Here is a 12,438-nt window from a genome sequence, read left to right as displayed (position 1 = left end):
GCTGGGGTGGACGTTGCACTGAGATAAATCTGACTATTGTCTGCATAACTATGGAAGCTAAGACCGTGACGCGGAATAATCTGGTCTACAGTACACGAGTGGAGACAGATGTACTGCAAGATAGAATTAAGCACGTAAAACCCTAAAGACAGCAATAGGAATAGATCTAATAGACTTTAAGAGGAGGGACGGGAGGAGCTTCAGTCACAAAGACTGCTCAATCAGCAAGAGTTTCAATAGGACCAGTGACTCTGCATTTAGAACTATGGGAAAGTAAACAGAATCAGTATCAGAATCACTATCAGTGAACAGAACTAGAAATTGTGGTCAGATTGTGGTGGACCTGAGAGTGCGAGATGGGGGTGTAGCACTATAGGAGCTCAGAGAGATGAGGTGGGGCGAGGCTTTAAAAGTGAGAAGTAGGATTTCGTACTGTGGAACAGGAAGCCAGTGTAATTATGGAGGGTGTGATGTGTGCTGCACTTACAATGGCTGTGATATTTGTGCTTTAGTGCAATATGTAAGGAAAAACAGAACTGAGAGTGTCAATGCAGGATGTGATCAGTCCGTGTCAGCAAGAGCAGTCTGTCCACAGCTACGTAGAGGGGGATGTTGTAGTAAAGCTGCAAAGATGAATGACCATTTGAGAGGGCAGTGGGACAGTGCATGTGCACATACACCAACAGTGCAGGCCTGAATGCTTAACCACTGCAGTGAGGGGGTCTGGTGGTTCTGTTATGCTGGGGTCTCTTGCAAATAATAATGCCCTCTTCCACAGGGCAAGAGGGGTCACTGAATGGTTTGATAAGCAGAATACCAGTGGGTGAGTTTGTACCAACTGAGGGAATGTCTTTTGGAAAACCAGTGTTCCATCCCTCTAGTACAGTTCCTGAGACTTGTGGAATCTATGCCAAGGAACGTTGAAGCTGCTGGCTTGTGGTGGCCCAGCACCTTACTAAGGCCCAGTCCCATTTCTTCTTTTTACCCCTACCCCTTGTTTTTGAGTGTCACTGAATTACAAGGGGTAGTGGTTGAAATCTTCCCTCTGAAATGGGACCCAAAAATAAAAAGAGCATCACTTCATTAACAGCTACCAGCGCTGCTCTGTAGGCGACCCTGCCAGTCTGCAGTGACAGCAGAGGAGGGTAAAGTTCAGCTCCTTACTGCTGGGCTTTAGTTACATTTAGGGCATCATATGCCTTCAAAGAGGGGGCAATTATTTATTATCACCCACCCTTAATTCTACAGTGATATGAAGCTGAAGTCAGATATTCGCCAGATTTATGTTCGAATTTTCCCGCTCCACCTTAAATGGTGCAGCAGTTCTGATGCCTGATGCGCCAGAATGTAACTGCTGGACTATTTAAGGTGGAACGGGAAAGTTAGCTAGCTAGCTACTCAGATATCCGCATACTATTAGCAATTTTTTACGCTTGTTATAAAGAAAAGGACCATAATACACTGAAAGGACATTAAACTAAGATAATATGATGGTTATCATAATTTTTTAACAGAGAAAATTCTCACATTTGTGGGTTTCTTTGGTCTCTTGTTCTCCATCTTTTTGTTTTTTCTTTTTTCTCATAACTCTCTGTTTGGAGTCTCTGAAAAACCTCCGCTTGGAGGGTCATGCAGCCCTAACACTTCACTCTACCCCTATATCTCAACAAGAATCGGGACACCCTACCCCTAGACGTGAACACACAAACTGGAGGGGTAGGGGTTAGTGGTAGGGGCGAGGGGTGAAATGGGACTGGGCCTAAGACACTTTGTTGGTCTTTGTCACCCATCTGTACATTCATATAAACTTATGATTTTTTTCCCTATTTACACAGTAGACATCTCTCTTGCCACATCAGCGTCAGTCTCATCAATATAAGAATTTAAACTCCACCAATTTACAAAAACAATCTACATGATTAAATGACTGAGATGTAAACAGACTCATTCTGAGTGGTTTGGAATGAAATGCTCTGTTCTAGAGAGACTTTCCAGTTGATTTTACACCAAACCACTCTAAATGACTCTGTTTACATCTCAACCACTGGATTATGCAGACGTTTTGAAAACGTGGTGGAATTCCCCTTTAAGATGAATTGTGTAGATACTTAGTAGAATGTGAGAAAAGCATCGGAAAACCGTCCAAGCGGGCTGTTTAAATAAAGCATTACAGTTAACTTAAAAGAACCTCAACGTAATGTAGAAGTTCTATACCAATTGAAAGTATTAGCCAAAACCAGATTTCCAAGCAAAGAACCATTTAGGAACCTTTATTTTTGAGACTGTAGGGGGAAATCCCATGTTTGGTGGAGGGTGCTGTAGTCATAACCCCAACCATAGATGGTCAATGGCACCATTGAGCTCAGGTTCAGGCTGAACTCCTCACTTGAATCAACAGTGTCTTAACTGGTGAGAGGAGTTTTAGGTAGACTGGAGCTCATCACCTGTCATGTATTTGTGAAAGAGCTTCTGTAGAGTGTGACACAGTTACCAGTCGGTTGGTTGGCATTGAGTTTCCTCTTTTTTCACAATTCAGCCCTTTGTGACGCTCTGCTGAGTCATGCACTGTCACACATATTACAGGAATCCTTAGAGAGTTCTGAGAGGGGCAGGGTCTGAAACTCTGGTTGCATGTGGTCGAGTGAAATCGTGCTAAAGAAAAAAAACAGGTTTCTGTTCCAAAGCACTAATGAATTCTAATGAAATTAAGTGGAAGCGAGTCACAGAAATTGCACTAGTTTATATCAGCACAGTACAATTAGTGCAGCAGTCAGTCCAGTAACCCACAACACCATAATAATCTTGTGTAGGTCTCAATTTGTTAGGCTCATAGAAGTAGAACTATACAGTAGTCGGGTGATTTGCACTGTGAGAAACAACCAGTGAACCTACATTTCTGAATTAATAGAGTCAAAACCTCAAAACTAAATCATAAAACAGTGTTTCAGTCATCAGACGGTGAATTCATAACCATTTCATGTAGGAACTTTCTGTGAGGGAGCTTTTAGAGGTGGACGTCTGGTTCCCATCAGCACCACTGTGAACAGTTCTGACTCTGCGAGTATCTCGAGAAACTCTGAATGACTGTTACTGAAAAATCGGTGCAGTTCCCCTTTAAACTCTGTAATGAGGTTGTTGGTTTGCTCAGAATGAAATAGGTAGGTTAATCCTTAGCTGTTTCCTGTTATATTTTAATCTCAGTATGTTAACCTGCAGCTCTGACTGCCCATAAGTTTGACTCGTGTAACAAGAAAGATGGTAGATACTTCGTTCTTTCATTTTTATGTCATCTTGAGAAACCAAAACTACTCGAACACTGCATCCAGCGGTCTGCAGAAAGGAAACGGACCCTTAGTAGTATGACCACATGACCTTGTTGTTAATTTTTCAGGAGATATTTCTGAGGAGATTACTGGAGTTCAGAAACTGATAAGCTACAGAGAAAATGGGACTCCTAACAACCACCTGAAAAACCTGGTAGACCACCAAAACTGCCCCCATCAGATAAACAGCACTTAAAGAAAATCGAGCTTCCCTCTCGCTTCAGATCTGAAAAAAGAAACTGGAAATTAAATAAAAGAAGTGTGATTTCACAGCGCAGTGGGTTTTTCACAGCATGGCGCAGTGCTTTACGTGTCTGTGTGCTCTTTCAGGCGGTGAAGGCTCTGGAGCGGGGCGAGCTGAGCGAGACTTTCTGTCTATGGCAGATGAAGCTGGTGCTGGAGCTCTGCGAGAGCGGCGTGCTGCAGCAAAGACTGCGGGACACACGCAGGCAGAGCCGTGGCCTCCTGCTCAGCTCGGAGTTCCTGCCCGTCATGAAGAGCTCGGCTGACCGGGCCCTCGACCGCTGGCTCTGTGGTGAGAAAGCCAAATGGTTAACGCAGGTGTGGCCTGTACTTCAGCAAATGGTTTCAAAGGCATATTTTGAGTCGTTGACTTATTTCAGCCTTTGGGATCCCTTTATAGCACCTGTTCGGTGGTTTGCAGACAGTTTTTAGATTAGTGGACGGCCTGTTTCCTCTTTCTTCACAGAAACCACCTGGAGTATCAGATTATTAATGGAGTAGGAAACTCACTTCTGGCTAAATCTTCATAATAATGTAATAGATAAATTAAAAATGCAAATGATAGGCCTAAAATTCTGTGTGAAGGCCTTGTGCAACTGTGCTTACACATGCAAAGAAGTGCTAATGCTGGTTAGCACTTCTTTGCATGTGTAAAGAGCTTCGGCAGATACGCACGTTGCCCTGGAATGACGAGCTGCTGTGAATGACTGTAAAGCTTTTATGAATGCTGATAACACTCTGCTTTGCCTGTTTCCCCAACCTTTGATCCTTCGTACGCAGACAACAGCCGCGCTCTGCAGGCGTACGTCAGCGGCCAGCCCACGAACGAGGATGCAGACACCAGCATGCTGGCCTGCTTCCTGGTCTACCACTCCATTCCCAGCTTCAGGAAGATGGCAAACACAGAGCTTGAGGGTAAATTTTTGAGCAAATTAATCTAAAGCAATAAGCAGTGAATGTAGGACAGGCTGGTGGTTTCTGCAGGATTCAGACCCCAGAGAGGGAGAGAGGGAGAGAGAGTTGTTGGCGTGACAATAGTAGTTACTCATTTTAATCAGACTGCAGTGCTGATAATCCACTGATGTCCCCTAAAAGAGCTGGTCCTGGGTGTCTGATCTCTCATGTTTGACTCTGATTTGCCAGTTTATTAGGGACACACACCTACACACACAATACTTTCTGCTATATTTATTAGTACTTATATATTAACCCCTACTACCTTCTACTCCTTCGCACAGATACGCACACATCTGCACTCTACATACACAAATGCTTATATTTTATTATCCCACTAAATTTTATATATTTAATTTATGCCATATAAGCATTTCACTGCACGTTGTACTGTGTATGGCTGTGTGTGACCAGTAAAGCTTTATTTGGTTTGAAGTAGTACACCTACCAATAAAATGACCCTTACAAAGGAATTAATAATGGTTTAAAATTAGAAAATTTAATGGTTATTTATTACATCTTATCAAACTGATCCTAAAATCTGATTGGCCACGTTCAAAGCTGTTGTAAAATACTCATCTTCCGGACTGACATGCAAAATGCATTTGCCCTGGAAGTCTGTGATGCTGAATGCAAATTTTTTAGCTCTGTAAAAAATGACCAGATTGTAAGTTACTCTGTATAAATGCCATAAATGTAAATGTCATTGCAGCGAAATGCATTGAAATGAATGTAATTCCACTTGTGAAAATAAGATGGCATACGCAAGTCTGACCGCCGGGCCTTTAATGGGCCCAACTGACATTTTAGTTACATATTTAAGTAACATGAATCCAATAAAGAGCTGCATTGAAAGAAAGAGGTAACTGACGTTTTAGCACAATGCACAAAGTTTGTCTCATGAAACTGCAACAGTGTTGGTATCACTGCAGTGCTGAGAATGGACCACCATCTTAATAATATCAGGTCATTGGTGACCCTATGGTGGTCTGTTGGTGGACCAGGTTGAGGGGACTGATAAACTCTGCAGCAACACTTGGGCTGCACTCAGTAACTGAGCCCAGTAGAGTCTGGCTACAGACCTGCACTCTCAGACAGATTCACTCTCAGCCCCAGTGACGTCACGTGCACATGCACTCTCTGCCACAACGGCAGAAGCCGCCCAACGGCACGGGAACTTTTGGCTGCTGCTGCTTAGCGACATCATCACTTCATCAATTTTTGGTCCATAATGCAGCTAGAGAGTTACATTTAATGCGCCTCCTTGTTGAAAACATTCATAGAACCCGTTCCTGGTGGTGTCCAGTGGTCGCTATTGGTATTCTGTGTTTTCCTGCTGGGTTGATATCACAGTGTAAAGGATTCTGATTGTTCAATCAGGCGTTTTGGGACTGATTCCACATACATTTGACCATTTCCTAACGTCTGTAACGATGACCATCAAGCCAATTCCCATTAGGAAGCAAAACCATCAGGTTTTATTCCTAACGGCCTGCAGACACAGTTACGTTGGTGCCCAAAACAGTATATTGGAGGTTGTGAGGTTGTGACGGTGTTAACAAGACAGCGAAAGTAATCGGTACTACGTTGACTTGTGTTGTCATAACATCCTAGAATCCTTAATAAGTTCTATTTTAATCAGTATTAGTTTTTGATAACTGGTTCTAATCGTCTTCAGCATGGCTTTCATGAGTTTCAGTAGCCTTTCTGTTTCTTTCTGCGAATAAACCCAACATTCATGTCTGATCATCGTGGTAGGTTTTATTTTGAAAGTTTCCATATTTAATTACCTTATTTTCAGTATGGCAACATTAATATGTGTTCAGTGTAGCTCTTGTTGCCCAGCAGTGTGTGGTTCACTGTTTTTCCTCATAAAACCAACAAAACACTGTGGTGGCAGAGCAGCACTGACGTCATCAGTAGGCTGGCAGTGCACGTCAGGCTGAGAGTGCATGTCTGCAGCCAGACCCTTCTCAACTGAGCACTTGTATGGTGGGTGTACGAGGTTAAATGACCAATGAGTGAAGATACAGGGTGGCTGTAGCTAATAAACTGGCAACTCTGAGCACATCTAGCCGTCATTTGTTGACCCAGTTGTTCTCTCTCTTCCAGAGAGCTCCTCTTTCCCTGAGCTGCTGCTGAAGTTCAGTCAGTTGGGCGTTCCTGTGCGGGCCCTGCTGCGTCTGAGTCCTCTGCTCCTACACGTTGGCGTCTCTGGATCTGGACTGCCCTTTTGACCCCAGCAGGCCACGCCACACCTCTTCTACCACAGAGACCACTTTGCGAGCGTCCATCCTGGAAGACTGTGCTCTGGGACGTTTCTGAGATGTCTCAGAGACGTGTCTGCTTCTAGAGCCCTGGCGTATTTGATAGGTTGACCACCCCGTGTAAATAATTTGTATCTACGTTTGTACTCGTGGCGATAGTGTCAATAAATTTGGTTTGAAGTTATGCTCCTTTTAAAGCACATCTGGCTGTGATGGTTCCCCAGCGCTCTTTCTTTTTCCATCATTTACCCGTTGCTCAGCAAAACAAGCCTCACATGAGCATTCCTGTGCAAATGAAAAACATTCCACAGGCCGGAAACACATCGCCACACACCCGCTCGCATTCCACACTATTTGAATAGCCACATTTCTCTGTTTAAAAAAAGCGTCACCACAGTGTGCTTTGAATACAGCCTTCTGGCCTCGGCACTGCAGTCTCACTTCACTCTTGAGTCGAAGTGAAAGTTGTGCTCGAGCCAGGAGCCGTTTTAGTGAGAGAGACACAACAGAGAGCCTGTTGCACTTCAATTAAAGCTGGAGCGCTTTGGTGTTTGCGTAAATGAAAGGAGAGAACCTTCGGGCTGTATTCGCTTTTTTTATCAAATTACAGGCCTCTTTGAATTGTCATATGAGCTAAACCACACAACTGCTGGAGGCATGTAGGCTGTGTACATAACCTGCCCCTGCGGTGCTTCCTGTGTGTGTTTTGAGTGGGCTAACACCGCGGGTGGAGGTCTGACCTGGCACCACTGTACCTGGCCTGCTTGAGTAGGTCTCTGTAACCTAAATTGAGGTCTCATTTCTACACGCTATCCTTAAAACGGGCATGCAAATTTTTGTTTTTCATTTTTCTGCGGCTAAATATTTCCATCTGATGGGTGGATCAGCTTCACCCAGCAGACGCTGTGTCTGCTTCCCCAACATAATCTCTGTAAAATCAGCTCAGACTGATGATCACAGTGTTAAAGCAGAAACAAAGCGCTGGACACAAGAGGAACCATTCAAACTCCAACCTGATGCAGCACAAACACTGAACACTGACTGTAGTTCAGCTACGACTGACTCAGCTGTTATTCTGATTTAGACTGATAGTCAGTTAAACCTGATTCATTCAGGACTCAGCAGGAGATTCAGAGCAGAACAATTAAGAAATGAATGGATTTATTAAAATAATCCACCTAAAACGCAGATATGACCTCTCAAACTCCGCATTCAGCAGGAACGACAGTGCTTTCACAGTAAGAGTCCCATATAATAATAATAATAATAATATTAATAATAATAATCATTAATAGTAGCAGTAGTAGTAATAGTAGTGTTTGGTGGGAACAGAAGAATCGCTAATAAACACAGAGATGCGCTTTAGTGAGTGTATGTTATGTACCTACTTAAAAAAGATGGTTCTTCAAGGGTTCTTCAGTAAAGAAAATGGTTCTGTATAGAATCATAAACACTCAAAGTACCCTTTGCATGATTAAAAGGTTCTTTGCATCATGAAAGGGCTCTTAAGAATGTGCTATAGATGGTTCTATATAGAACCTTTTTGAAAAGGGTTCTATGTTGCACCCAAAAGGGTTCTTCTATTTTTACAAGCTTGACATCATAACAGTAGAACCCTATTTGGTGCTCTATAGAACCATTTTCAAAAGGATTCTATATAGGACCATCTATAGCACTTTCTTAAGAGCCCTTTCATGATACAAAGAATCCAAATCATGCAAATGGTTCTTTGAGTGTTCATGGTTCTATATAGAACCATTTTCTTTGCTAAAGGACCCTTGAAGAACCATCTTTTTTAAGAGTGTAGTTAAAAATCATATTATGGTTGGGGGGTTTGTGATGGGTCTATTTTCCCATGTTTTACTTCACAACATCAGGCCAAACAAAAAAGATGTGTGGTTAAAATTCATTCTTTTAAATAATGTGGGACATATTTTTAACCTCCCTCCTTGGAGAAGACCACCTGGCTAGTGGTCTCCAGGTAATCTGAGTTTCAGACCCCTCAGCTAAACCTTTATCGGATGTGGCGAATGTTCTCCATGAGTTGCTCCCATCTTCTGGAGCTCAGAGCGGGGAGATGTGGAATGTGTCTGAGAGTCTAATTACTGTCTGGTTTCCTCTGGACTTCGTTAAACGAGCAAACAAGCGCCAAATTCCCTCCCCAGAGGCTCGGAGGTCAAACCGAGACAAGCATGCAACCAAACGTGGTGTGAAAGGATTGTTTAAAGCGCCCATTTAATGGAAAAATGACTTTCCGTCACTTTTTAAAATAGTTTAGAGTTGGTAAACACTGATGTTGATGTTGTATCTATAAAGTGTATCTTTCTCACCATCCATACAGTCCATACATGAAGCTAAGCTGCAAAAGCAGCTGATGTGTTTGTGATGTCACAAAAATGAAGACTTGCATTTATCCACCTATTCGGCCTATTCAGCAGTTTAGCCCCGCCCACTCACACTGAAGTGGTTCAGCCTGGACTGCTTTTTGAATGAGGCACAGTACAGGGCAGCCAATCAGAACAGAGCTCATTTACATATATCTATCTTAAAGGCACAGTAACATAAAAAAGCCTGTTTAATTTTAAATAATGACGAGTTTTGGAAATGGTTATATGTGGTCTTTTCATATTGCATGTCTTCTATGTTTTGGTACATAAAACCACACAAATGTCGAAGTAAAAGAGTAAAAATGCAGGATATAGACCATTCAGTATCTCAGCACCAGACAACGGACATGGTTTTAAACTAGTTCAACACCTCATGCTGTCTGGTTGATGTTCAGCTTTGAGCTCACAGCATTACTAGAACAGATTAATCTACAGCCTTTCATCTTTAAAAGAAAAACACAAAGCCCTCTCCTTCTTTTGAAGATTGTTTCTGGGCCAAACTTCACAGCGGTGAGGTCTTTGTCAAGGTGAGTCTTTGAAATTATTTTCATGATTTGAAAACTGATGCTTTTGCAACACTTTACACAGATTCCTGTTTTCCTCGGCAGAGCGTGGAGGTGTTTTTGACCGTTGCTCCAGTTGTTAGCCATACAGGAAAGGAGGAGATAATGTGAGGCGGCTCAGAGATGCTTGGAATGTGAGCAATGATGTTGTGCAACTTTTGTGGCAAGACGTCAGCAGCTTGTGAGTGATTCTTTCCCACGCTTTGTATTTCCTACCTTCGGGAAGCCCTGTGAACGTCGGCTCGTACAAGCCAGCGCTTTCTTTTTGGGGGGGACGACGGTAAACATTTCCAGCTGAATGGTTAAACATAATCCACACGCTCTGAACGGCAGCTGTGATGTGGAGTGAGTGGCAGCTGCTTTTCAGCCTTTGGCGTGTGAGGACAAGCTCAGAGAGAGAACTCCCATACACACCCTGCTTCTCACATTTTTCGCACAGCTCACAATTCCAGCCAGAGTTTATTAAAAACAGCCAAAAATGGGATTCGCCTCCCGTTTTTCACTCATAGCACCTCCCAGAACTGAGAACTGCCTTCAGAGCACAAAGTTTGGTGCACAATACAAAAAGTGTAAAAAAGCTCTTTAATCCTTAAAGTCAGCTTTCTTTCATACTTTCATATATATGAGAGAGGGAAAGAGTGTCCTGTTCACTCCCCATCCATACATGGACATTTTGAATTTTGTTTTTGTGATGTCACAAAAACAACTAATTTGCATATACAAACCAATTCAGCTTACAGTAGTTTAGCCCCGCCCATTCACGCCTTAAATTGTAAGGATAGTTTCAGTGTGGACTGCTTTTTTGAATGAGGCACAATACAGGGCAGCCAATCAGAACAAAGCTCATTTACATACATCAGTCTTAAAGGGACAGTCTGTTTAATTCTCAGGGCTGAAGAGGTTGCAAAGTTTTTTTTTTTGTTTTTTTTTTTGGGTACATCAACGACACACACATTAGAAGCGGACCTAATAAATATGGAAGGGTTTTAACACCCCCTGGTCAAATTCCATGTTCTGTTGATTTTCTGTTGATAAGTAAACACATCCTATACAGGGGATGAAATTACGCGGCATTTTTCTGCAAATGTTGGCGCACAGCTTCTATTTGTTTGCTTTAACATAGTTTAACATAAAAAATAAAACATAAATTATTAAAATGTGCCATAACTTTCTTTTTTTTTTTTTTGCAGTGTGGAAGTTTCACCATGTGAAGCTGCCTAAGTAAAATGCAGCATATGGGCCCTTTAATGCCTATATTCTGCACTAATTCCTGTTTGGTGCCCTGTATGTGAAGTGAGGGTGCATAAACACCTCCTCAGCATGAGTGACGACTTCCACTGTGTGAAAAATGATGTCCTAGCAAGTAAAAAAAAATCTTAAACATGGTCAATATATCTAATATTTCTCTTTAGGAGACTGAGGAATATTATAAGATCATTGAACCAATTTCTAGACATTTTTTACTTGTTTTAAGTAATTGTATCTAGTGAAAGTGTCTCATTCCACTTGTTTCGAGAAAACTTGGAACAAGTGCAATGATCTACCGGTGGAACAAGACACTTTCATAAGATAAACTGACTTAAAACAAGTATAAATGTTTTATAAATATGTTGAATAATCTTGTAATATTCTTACAACAATCTCCAAACGAGAAATATTAGATGTATTGACTGCATTGAAGATGTTTTCACTTGCTAAGAGATCATGGAAGTTTCACCGTGTGCAGCCGGCATGATAAAAATGTAGGATATGGGCCCTTTAATGCTTATACATATTTGGTGCCCTGTATGTGAAGTGAGGGTGCGTTTAAGCCACTGCACGAGTGATGATTTCCACACACCAGATGGGCTTTTCTTGTTGCCATGCAGTTGTGGTGTGACGGTGTTGAGCCGGCCTTTTTATTTGTTTTGTTATACACTACAGTGTTAAAGTGGCCCATTCACTCTACAGTCCATGTATGGAAATTTAAATTTGTTGGTTTTGTGATGTCACAAAAACAAGAACAATTTAAAAAATGCGAGCTCCTAATAATACGGCTAATAGTAATCGGATGCGTGACTGTCAAGTTGCACAAAAATGATGTTGCATGCGACCGGTTGCGTGGAAGTTGCACTGTGTGACAGAAAAATGTAGGATATGGGCCCTTTAATGCTTTTACCTATTTGTCAAGTTCAGTGATGATTCTACACACCAGCTGGACTTTTCTGGCTGCATCGCAGTTCTGGTGTGACGGTTATCGAGTCAACTTTTTGTTTGTTTATTTTATTTTATTGGTATGAATAATAGTTTGATACAGTAATATAATATGTAAACACCGCTAAAGTGTCCCATTCACTCCACAGTCCATGTACGGAAATTTTAATTTGTTGGTTTTGTGATGTCACAAAAACACTTTAAAAAATGCGAGCTGTGAGGGTGCATTTGTCCAGTTCAGTGATGATTTCCACAACACCAGCTGGACTTTTCTGGCTGCATTGTCCCATTCACTCCACAGTCTGTGTATTGAAATTTAAATTCATTGTTTTGTGATGTCACAAAAACAAGAACAGCGTGGTGGCTTTAAAAAATGCGAGCTCCTAATAATACATCTAGTAGTAATTGGATGCGTGACTGCCAAGTTGCACAAAAATGATGTTGCATGCAACCGGTTGCGTGGAAGTTTCACCGTGTGACAGAAAAGTGTAGATATGGGCCCTTTAAT

General features: G+C 42.0%; 1 protein-coding gene across 1 annotated transcript in view; it reads left to right on the top strand.

Annotated features, from left to right (window-relative positions):
- The window catches only part of anapc1 (anaphase promoting complex subunit 1), a 118,391-nt gene extending 111,314 nt beyond the window's left edge, over positions 1–7,077 (top strand). Inside the window, exons 46-48 of the mRNA XM_036573632.1 lie at positions 3,654–3,858; positions 4,347–4,481; positions 6,633–7,077. Of these exons, the coding sequence (XP_036429525.1) occupies positions 3,654–3,858; positions 4,347–4,481; positions 6,633–6,757 (465 nt within the window). The 3' untranslated portion in view covers positions 6,758–7,077. The remainder of the gene's footprint in view (positions 1–3,653; positions 3,859–4,346; positions 4,482–6,632) is intronic.
- The last annotated feature ends 5,361 nt before the right edge of the window (positions 7,078–12,438 follow it).

The sequence above is a fragment of the Colossoma macropomum genome, unplaced genomic scaffold, assembly GCF_904425465.1.
Source record: "Colossoma macropomum unplaced genomic scaffold, Colossoma_macropomum, whole genome shotgun sequence".
Classification (NCBI taxonomy): domain Eukaryota; kingdom Metazoa; phylum Chordata; class Actinopteri; order Characiformes; family Serrasalmidae; genus Colossoma; species Colossoma macropomum.
This window is presented reverse-complemented; position numbering and strand designations above follow the sequence as displayed.